This window comes from Mycetomoellerius zeteki, unplaced genomic scaffold (assembly GCF_001594055.1).
Source record: "Mycetomoellerius zeteki isolate Tzet28-1 unplaced genomic scaffold, Tzet1.0 scaffold1135, whole genome shotgun sequence".
In the NCBI taxonomy this organism is placed as follows: Eukaryota; Metazoa; Arthropoda; class Insecta; order Hymenoptera; family Formicidae; genus Mycetomoellerius; species Mycetomoellerius zeteki.
The window spans coordinates 16,348-27,375 of NW_017256057.1; the positions used below are offsets into that span (position 1 = coordinate 16,348).

General features: G+C 32.9%; 1 protein-coding gene across 1 annotated transcript in view; it reads right to left on the reverse strand.

The window, feature by feature from the left end:
* Positions 1 to 1,880: 1,880 nt before the first annotated feature.
* The window catches only part of LOC108728256 (fatty acid synthase), a 13,700-nt gene continuing 4,552 nt past the window's right edge, over positions 1,881 to 11,028 (reverse strand). The window contains exons 4-13 of the mRNA XM_018456735.1: positions 8,230 to 8,531; positions 7,575 to 7,985; positions 6,436 to 7,454; positions 5,171 to 5,418; positions 4,401 to 5,094; positions 3,479 to 4,304; positions 2,887 to 3,359; positions 2,535 to 2,789; positions 2,127 to 2,384; positions 1,881 to 2,042 (exon numbers count right to left, since the gene is read on the reverse strand). Coding sequence (XP_018312237.1) covers positions 1,950 to 2,042; positions 2,127 to 2,384; positions 2,535 to 2,789; positions 2,887 to 3,359; positions 3,479 to 4,304; positions 4,401 to 5,094; positions 5,171 to 5,418; positions 6,436 to 7,454; positions 7,575 to 7,985; positions 8,230 to 8,531 — 4,579 coding nt within the window. The 3' untranslated portion in view covers positions 1,881 to 1,949. The remainder of the gene's footprint in view (positions 2,043 to 2,126; positions 2,385 to 2,534; positions 2,790 to 2,886; positions 3,360 to 3,478; positions 4,305 to 4,400; positions 5,095 to 5,170; positions 5,419 to 6,435; positions 7,455 to 7,574; positions 7,986 to 8,229; positions 8,532 to 11,028) is intronic.

The following is an 11,028-nucleotide window of genomic DNA, read 5'->3' on the forward strand; positions in this document are numbered from 1 at the left end:
GAAGATGCAAACTCCATGATCTTCTAATTAGAAGTAAAGCGGAACTGCATGATTTGAAAGTGCAAGCAAACGTGGTATTTTCACTTTTTTATATGTATTAAAGCAATTTATAATAATGTTTAAATGATATTTCATTAAAATAAGCATATAAAAGTGATGGGATTACTTTTTTATTTAATTTATTGAAATGGTAACATTAGGGACAATCATTTAACGTTTGCTTGCATTACTGCCGGTAGTAAATGAGTCGTGTTATGCGTGAATGTGCTAGTTATTGTCATAGACGTCATACACTAGTTATTGTTGTGTACGTATGTACACGTGTCTGGTTACCTAGGTAGGTATTTTTAGTGTAAAACGATGTAGAAAATATTATTATTACTATATAATAATATTTAAAAAATATTTTCTGTTATCTGTATAATGATTAATGTATATATTTTGTTTAGGGTGTTGAAAAAGCTTTTAATTTATATTTTAACCTAAAAATTGATTAAGGAAAATAAATATGTAAGTACTCTTCTGTTAAATAAGAGTTATTTACAGGATGATTTTGATAATAAATTTGTATCAATAAAAAAATTCTCTCACATGTAATACTGTCTCCCTATTTACTGCACACTGGCAGTAAATAGGGAGACAGTATTAAGTACATGTGGCAGTAATTGGGGGGACAGTATTTGGACAAAGGCTGTAATATGTTCAATACCTCACATATCATTTTTTTCGCTATATTTAAATAATTAGTCAGTTTTCGAGCTTGTTGCTTTTATTTAGTGTATATTAAAGTTTATATTTGAATATAATAAAAAAGTGAGGTCTATTATATATCTTAAAAGCTTCAAAATAAGTATATCAATTACAACTATATGCTTAAAGCGGCAGTAATTGGGACATTTACCCTATTAATAATTCAAAAACCAGTTTCTGATTGTTGGCCAATCATATCAGACACAGTGAGTCACTTTTAGATTTAGTTATAATAGTTTTTTTTTGAGATTGCAAATGGGAGAATTTAACGTTAAAATGTTAATCAATTACAAGAAAAGAAAATTGAAAAATAATCTAAAATCATGCCAGAAAGACTCGTTACTGTGTATGAGCGAGACTAACTGACTGATTTGCGCAACGTCTTCTGCGCTTGACTCCTATTGCCCATGTTCTTTCCTAATTCTTTTTATCTTTTATCAGCTCAAATTATAATAAGAAAAGTGAAATTTTGACGATGATTGTTATAGGTTAGCTAATATATAAATTTAAGTTTATATTTGTGAGGTTTCTACACTTCATTTTCTACACATATTCTGATAAAGCAAACAAACAACGCCATACTACTTATTTACTGAATTTATTAAATCGTATGAAATCTAGGCTTGCATTCGGAAATGACACCTATAATTTCCGTATCATTTCCTTTTATTTTTATTATTCATCCTAAATTATACAAAGAAAGGGCTATTTTAATAGTTCTCTAATTGTAAGAAAAATGAAAAAATTAATAAACTGAAAAACCTCATAAATTATATAATTTATTTATCATGTATGAATGGAAACATTTAATATTAGTTCTTTGCAAATAGCTCTTTCTTTGTATAATATAGGATGAGTAATAAGAATAAAAGGAAATGATACACTGAACATTCAGGTATCATTTCCGAATACAAGCGTAGATTACATACGATTTAATAAATTCTTAGTAGATTTAGTAAATAACTATCAAAATAATTTATCAAAATATGTGTAGAAACCTGAAGTATAGAAAATCTCACAAATATAAATTTAAACTTATATTATCTGACCTATCACACTAATCGTCAAAATTTCACTTTTCTTATTATAATTTGAGCTGACAGAACATGTTAGCAATATTTTTTGCGTTGATTGTAACCTGTTTATCAAATTTTGACTAACATGATTTAAAAATTAAAACATTAAACTGTAAATGGTAGTTATCCGTTAATTGTAGTCGCCACTTTTTCATTCTTCAAGATCGTCATATGATCACCTTCAATGCAGTGTACTTTTACCACATCCTGAGTTACCTTAAATAATTACATACATTATTAATAAAAAGTTTTGTTGAATTTGATTTATTCAGTACAAATTATAACAATTTTTTATAATACCTTGTGCAAACCATAATCCTCTTCCATCGTTGGTATATTGAACGGGGAGGATGCACATTTTAGCAATGTTATAGGAGACTTAATAGGTGGCAAAGTAGAAGGATCGTATTCTCGGAGAGCGCATAAGTGTTTGTAAATCGTTGTACACAGCGTCTTTAAATTTGCAAGTGAGAGGTATGTGTATATAATTGAAAACTGATTAGCGAAAATATTAAATCTTTCATCCCAGTTGTCACATTTCATCAGTTTCATTAAAATCTACGAAAATATAAAAATTTTTGTTTTTATATACAAGACCATAAGACAAAACGAAGGAATTGATACTGATCCACATAAAGAAACCGAAAAATAATGTAAATATACCGTAAATCAGTTTCAATGTGAGTCCAAAACAAAAGTTGCATATACCTTTTGAGAACTTCCTTCCGAATAAATTTCCATAATACTAATTAATATATTAATCTGAAAATTTACATCATCAAAATCTGATAAAACAGATTTAAATATTGTTTGTATTAACTCAGGAGCACCATCGATGAGAACCAGTCGACCTTTAAAATTCATAGCCTCCAATCTCCTTGTTATTTCAATTGCGATAAGAGATCCGAAGGAGTACCCTACCATTACAAAATCTTTTCCATCTGTTAGCTTTGAAAGTATGCGCTGTAAAAATATCAAAAGTATTCGATGAAATTTATATCTTTTAAGTAAAAATAACCTTTTATCGACATAAAATGAAATTAATAATATGATTGCATACGTTTATGAGATAATTAGTTGTTTCCAATATTATGTTTGTAGAATCGGTGTTGTGTGTGTTATAATGCAACAGCGATGTTGGAAATTTAATATATGGTATTATAGTTCTAAATACAGTAACACATCCATCAATACCCGGTATGAAAAATACTTCCGTCGTAGTGCCTTGTCTGTTAGTCGAAAAATCTGTTGGGGAAACAAAGTCTTCATCTTTTAATATAATACTACCTAACATTTTTATAAGATTTGGATTATCTGCGACGAATTTCTTTTCATCATCCACATCATTGTCACTGATGCTTGCAACGGACATCTTAATGAGTTTTGCGAAAGTAAGATTTCGTATCTCTTGTGCTGTGACAAATACATCAAATTCTCGTTCCAAAGTTTGCTTGATTTCTACGGCCATCATGGAGTCCATTCCAAGTTCGGCCAGAGATGAATTTGGGCTTACAATCTTCATGTCGCTTATGTCTACAATATAAAATGTACAATTATTATGATCTATACTATAATGCCTTTTTCGTAAGCTGGACTAGCAAACAAATATGATAAGTATTTGTGAAAGAATAAGTTTCTATAGGAGCACCTACTTAAAATATTAGCCACTGTTTCTACCAGACTTTTCTGATGTCCCAATTTTTTTTCAGCTACGACCATGCTGCTCACAATCGGCCGACTTTGAAGTAAAAACTTATCAAGCTCATCGAGACAGCAGGATATCTTTTGCTGTAGAGTGCCACCGATAATTAGTTCCTTATCGTCCTCCTGCATATCAGCGACGAGACCCACGTCACCCACAGCTCCCCACTGAATTGCCAATCCTGGTAATCCTTCCTTCACTCTCTTCTCGCAAATTCTCTCCATGATAGAGTTGGCCATACCATAATTAGTCTGTCCAGCGTTTCCTCTGCCGCAGGAAACGGAAGAAAACACCACAAAATGCCGTAGGTTAAGACAGATTTTCCTAGAAAGTTTGTCCAGCATTTGCGTTGCACGAGCCTTCGATTGAAAGGACTCCGCAAATGTTTCTGCGGATTGATTACTGAGGACGCCATCCTTTAGTACCACACCGAGATTGAATATCGCATCCACTGGAGCTTCTTTTTCTGCAGTCCGTAAGAGATATTCGCAATCTTTGAGGTCAGCAACATCGATATTTTTGATGATCAGAACATTTACACCATACGATTTCCATAATCGAATTTTCATGCGTTGATAACCGCTTTTTATTCCAGTTCTTGAAATCAGAATGATATTTCTGGCACCACGAAATATAAGCCAGTCGATTAATTCTAAACCAAATCCGCCCAGACCTCCTAGTATAATATAACTCTTATTTCTGAGACAATAATAGCGACGATACGCGAGAATATGCTTATTTAAAGACTCATCCTTCTCATGGATATTTAGAATTATCTATAAAAATAATCATGTTTTAAAAATACACGTTATATGTTAACAGGATTATATAAGGCTGTTAAACTTTTCTGTTATTATTTTATACAAGTATACCTTTCCTTTATGTTTTCCGCTGGCCATATATCTAAAAGCTTCTTCAATATCACTTTTTGAAAAAATTTTTGCTTGAATTGGTTTGATTGTTCCATTTTCAAGACCATCAGCTACCATTTTGTACAATAGCGACTTATACTTGTGATTATCAGTGATTATATTCTCCAATATAATTCCATGAAAATTAATACCTTTTTGAAACGCAGATATATCTAGGGGATTATTAGAAACAAGGTCGAATTTGCCAATCTCTAAGAATCGACCGTTTTGAGCTAAACACCGAACGGAAGCGATTAACTTTTCTTCCGCTAATGAATTTAGCACAATGTCGACGCCGCGACCTTTCGTTTGGTGTAAAATCATTTGTTCAAAACTTGTATCTCGAGAATTTCCAATATGTTCATCCGGAATGATCGGAAATATTTTCTTAATTAAGTTCCGTTTGTCACTTGTACTGACGGTAGTAAACACCTCACATCCGTCTTTAAGAGCGAGATGAATAGCTGCTTGTCCAATACCTCCAGTACCAGAATGTATAAGTATTTTATCACCTTTTTTCATTTTCCCATAAACGTATAAAGCTAAATAAACTGTGCTGTAAACGCATGGGACCGTTGCTGCCTCTTCAAATGTCCATGTATCGGGTATATTCCAACAAAGATTTTCATTTTTCTCAACGACGTTTGCTATGCAACTAGAAAGAATAACTTTTATTTAGTGTTTATTCTGTTGCATACCACAGCATAATAATTTCTTGTAGCATTACATACTCAGTATCACGAATCCCCATTACACGTTGCCCATTAGCATCCCATCCCGCATATTCCATTCCAAGAGGAACATACTGAAATAACCGTCCTTTTAAAATCGTCTCTTGAGATATCAATAATTTACCAGTGGCGAGCATTATATCCTTAAAATTCAAAGATGAGTAGACAATGTGCACTAAATTCTCACGACGAGACACAAGAGATAGATTATTTTCTATCCAACAGAATGTACTTAAGTCACCACGAACCTATGAAAAAATGAAATTTTAAGACAAGACGTATACAAAGAGAATTTTAAAAAGAAGCTTCGTGACAGTATTCTATCCTACATTTGAATTTTGCATTTAAAAGATAAGATATATAGGGTTAAAGCAAGAAATGTGACATAGATTGCTAATATGGAATAGTGGCTCATCTTCTAAACGAAGCATTGCAATCTAGTGGTAATCGCTGAATGTTGTTGCATTTGCTACCAAACATGTCCTAATAAGTAATGAGCTCAGTCAGACAAAACGTTTCATCACAATAAACATTTATTTTCATTATGACAGAAGATTCGGCAGCTTTTTCTAAAAAACTGAATGTAAGTTTGTTAATGCTTATATTATATAGACGCTTTTAATAATGTTACATGAACAATATTATGCAGATAAATTGCGACTTCTAACTTCTTTATTGCTACGGAAATACTTTGTTTGTCAATATGACAACATGCAGGTAATGTGGAATACATCGAGTGTTGAGAAACTAATATGGAATAGGTTCCATGTTAGCAACTTATTTGTGATCAAATAGGTTAGGTTATAGAATGTATTCCACACATTACCAACTTATTTGCCAGCTTAAGTCCAATGATGCTATTATATTTTCTATGTTATTGTAATAAAAATGAAGACTATTTTTAACTTTATATATATAAATTTTTCTTCATCGGTTTACATAAATAAACAAATTTAGACCATTTATTATGTTATATATTTTACCTAAATTTTACCGATATTCCAGATTACATTCTATTTTTTAGACCCCCATTTTCACGCTTTTTACTTTTTTGTTAATATTGTCGTTGGACTTAAATTTTGGCGACTTTCATTTATTGGATGTTGTAACTAACATATTCCTCAAGAATTCTGTGTAAATTTAAAGTCTTCATATGCATTTATACCGGAGCAATGTTAATTTAAAAGACACTATTCCATATTCTCTGCTTTTACCCTAATGTAATTCTATAATAATCAATATGTTTTGAAAAGATCTGTATGTACCGTTTGACAAACATGAGCGGTAGGCACCGGTTTGGCTTCGAGTGGTAGTAATTTTAAGTGTCTGTACGATCCCCATGTTTTATTAGCTCGCAATACATTAATGGTCATATCTTTTTCTAATTGGTGTACATAAAAAGGATTTTGAAGAGAGAATTTAGGAGCTTCCTCATCTTGAATGAGTACGCTCCTAACAAGTTCTCCACCTGGCTCTTTTCTTAAGCAGTTAATAAAACCTAATAAACCGCATTCAAAATCTCCCTCTCCTACAATTACAATCCTACTCTTCTTGAGTTTGTTCTTATCGCTCACAAGCGGCTTTAAATTCTCCAGCCAATTAAAATTATCATTACTTATGTAAACAACAGTCCTTTCTATTATCGAAACTTTTTTCTTCAAAAGCACAACTAGTTCTTTATCAGTGCATTTTTCGAGAATAACATTTAATTCGTATTGCTGCAAATGTTTTTTATAATCAGTTATGTTATCGCATTTCTCACGAATCAACAGATAACTACCCTCTCCTAAAAATGGTAATAGTCGCTCTAACGATGCGTGTTGTTTGGTCAAAAGATTGAATCCAGCAACAATTAAAGCTTTGTCACCTGAAGATGAATTTTTAATATCTTTGATTGAGAAATTTTGTGGTAAGTCTTCTGGCGTGAAACGATTTAATGATGTTAATAGAGTGATATTCATTTGTATCAGTGGCATATCACCAAATGCCTCGAGTAGCAATGATGATGAAAGATATTCTAATTCAACATCATCGACATCTTCCACTAGCTCAACGACTTGCACTTTGATAATTTGATGATCTTCCAGTACGAGTTGAGCCGATACCCGAATTGCTTCGTTCAAGGAAATCTTAGCCCGATCATAATGAGCTACAAACGTATGTTCCTCGATAATAGCATCATGGGTTAATTTCCGGCGAGAAATCTGAGTAGCTCGAAGACCTCGAATCTCTACTCCTCCAGCTCTTATGGTGTCTATCTCATTGTACATTCGTACTTGTAATACTGTAATAAGATGAATAAAATGGTATACCCCATATTATGACGATTCTTTACACGTTATATATATATATATATATATTTATGAATTGAACAAAGAACTTTTAGTAATGGAAGTACAATTACGTTTGTCTGTTGTAATTTCTGCATTGTCCATGTTATCCTGTAGCTTCGCATGAAGCACTGGATTGATCACTAATTTTTGAATACTTGTAGGAACACACAAATTCCTAGTATCATATCCGATAATTAGCATCTGTAACATATTATCCATAAATGTTGCCCAATTATATTTCCAAATAATATGTCCTTGGCTTCCTGAAATAGAGGCACTCTTTAATCCACGAAACCAGCCGCTGTACTGATATCCACGCAATTTCAACTCCTTGTAGATATCTCGTGCAGTCATGTGTTCTTCTTCATCATTATTCTCTGATAATAAATCTATTGGAATCATTTCCTGTTCTGGATTCAATGTCTCGTACACCGTACCTGTGACAATAATACTATCTCCTTCGGTTATTACAAACTGTCCATCTGTAATATTTTCATATATTTAATTATAGTGCATTTTTGTTACCATTATGTATTAACCGAAATCGGTATTCGCTATTCCATCAGAAACATCCAGACATTTCTTTCAACTGTATTGTAAAGTATTGTATAATAATAAATATTTATACATTAATTTAAGGTACATTGAACCTGCGAATACTATATTAAGGAATTTTCATAGGAAATACCGACTATCTATATATAATTAAAACCGCTCGTCTAATACCTTTTTGTATCGCAATATGTATTTCTATAGCATTATTTTTCGACAAATGAGTAGCTCGAATAAATTTTACATCTCGAAAAACTATTGGTATCGTTGTGTACAGTAAACCTTTCATCATGCCAACTGTTTGCCAAACGAGTACCAAATAACTCGTTGCGGGTATCAAATTTCTTCCATCAATTACATGACCGCTCATATATTCATATTCTTCGTCGCCGAGTGCAATACTGACGTATCTTTCTCTTGATTCCATAAACTCCGTTCTTTCGCTCGATGTAAACCAATTTTCAGAATGATCCCACCTGTGTTATTATAATTCTTGTTTATATGAGAATAACTATTCAAACGAATAAGTACGATCGTGTAAATGATGTAATATGTGAGAGAACGCCAATAATCGATCAAAGTTAGATGTTATGAATACAATACATATTCTTAATTTAAATTTAATTATAAAAAAAACAATAAAATTGAGGCTAATGAGAGTCAGCGCGGAAATGGGCACAAATATTAATTCATATACAATAGTTCATAATACTAAATGATGTCAGCTTTATTACGAATTCTTGAACGTTTCAACTCTCTTTGGAGTCTTCTTCATCAAAGTTACAAGTAATTCACACACAATATTGATTCGACGATCTGTCCAGGATGAATCACTCCCAGGTTCCCAACTGTAGCGGATTCTCGAAACAGACGCCAACCATGTCATGAAGCTTTGACAAATATAATTTCACAAAATAATAAATTACTCATGTTGCGAGCAGCTGGTTAATTTTCAATAGACAGTTCGGAGTCTCGAATGATTCTAACGACCATTTCAATTTTACAGAGGTTAAAACATGATGAAAACGTAATACTTATGTCATGGATTCTTATGTCATGAATCTTCGTGAAATTATATATGTCAAAGCTTCATGACATGGTTGGCATCTGTTTCGAGAATCCGCTACAGTTGGGAATGATTCATCCTGGACAGATCATCGAATCAATATTGTGTGTGAATTACTTGTAACTTTGCTGAAGAAGACTCCAAAGAGAGTTGAAACGTTCAAGAATTCGTAATAAAGCTGACATCATTTAGTATTACAAACTATTGCACTATTTATATTTTAATAATAAAAAAACAGTAATTTGTCATTGAAAATGACTTGTTTTTCAAAATATTCTCCTTTATGATCTATACACTTTTTGTATTTCTTAAGCATTTGTTTGCACCAATCGACACGAGCACCTTTTTGAGATTTTGTCAGATTATGTGGGATCCAACGAGAACAAACCTTTTTCATGGCTAAATGATCATGCAATATTTTATATATGCTGGTGGAACTAATGCCTAAGGTTGTCTCAATCTCACAGTATGTCACATGACGATCTTGCATTATTAGTTTTTGCACAGCATCAATGTTTTCTGACACAACAATTGATTTTGGACGACCTTCACGACTTTCGTCGGTGAGCGAACGGCGACCACGATTAAATTCGTTATACCAGCGTTTCACAGTGGCAAAGGATGGGGCTTTATCGCCAAAAGTGGAAGTAAGTTGATCGATGCACTCCTGTCTTGATAATCCACGTCGAAAGTCGTAATAAATTATTGCACGAAAATTTTCACGAGTTAATTCCATTTTTTCGCTGAGACACAATTTTCAAGTGACTATAAACAATACAAATCGCGCTCAAATAACAAAACGTTCTGAAGAAGGTTATGGTCAAAATGTCAAACTTTCTAGTGGAAACGTCAGATGGCACCTGACAACACTCAGTGTTGCCAAGGCTCAAATATAAGTAGTGCCCCTCGTATATGAATTAATGTTTCCGCGCTGACTCTCATTAGCCTTAATTTTACTTTTTTTTTTATTTTAAAGATTGAGAGTCCGATTCAAATTATTTTGAAATTTAATTATCTCAGATGTGACTGTGTACCCAAATGTTCGGACATTAACTACAATCGATCTGAGACATTAATAATATAAGTATGATAAGGCGCCGAAACATTTGGACATTCCTATATATGAAATATAATTCCCTTTAAATTAATTCGGTAAAGAGTTTATTGCGAAAAATATTAATATCCTGGCTGAGGTAATATTTTTCGCAATAAGTTCTTTATCGAATTAATTTAGGGAGGATTATTTCACATATAGGAATGTCTGAATGTTTCGGCGCATAGTCATATCTGAGATAATTACATTTAAGTTAAGAATATATATTGTATTCATAACATCTAACTTTGACCAATTACTAGCGTTTCCTCTCATATTTATGTAAATTATTCATATATACAGGGTGTCTCAGAAAACGCGTTTGTCTTTAAAATAATGTATTCCTGACGTGATTCTAAGACATTTCTTCATTAGTCAAAATTTTATCCGAAGCTTAGTTTTTTAATTACAAGGGAAAAAAGTTAGCAAATGACGGATCGCGTACGGAAGGTAGGCAGGGGCGATGCAATTCATCGTCCGACGCGGGGCGCCCGATTGCAATCAGTTACTTGCTACGTATGAAACGCGTGTCAAGATAATACACGCGTATCCCCCCCACCTCTCTTTAACGCTTACTCCCCCCTCTCTCCCTCTCACTCTTTCTCTTTCACTCTCTCTCTCTTTCTCTCTCACATACCTTGTAGAGATGTTCATACATAATCGAGCTGGAAAAAGGCAGAAATACACGTGTGTGAAGTTGGCCCCGCACTTTTCGAATTTTGGATTTTTTTTATTGTGCTGTGTTGTGCTACGTTTGTGCCACGTTGTGCCGCAAACCGCAACTCAATAACATGAACCGTTTTCCAAAAAAAAA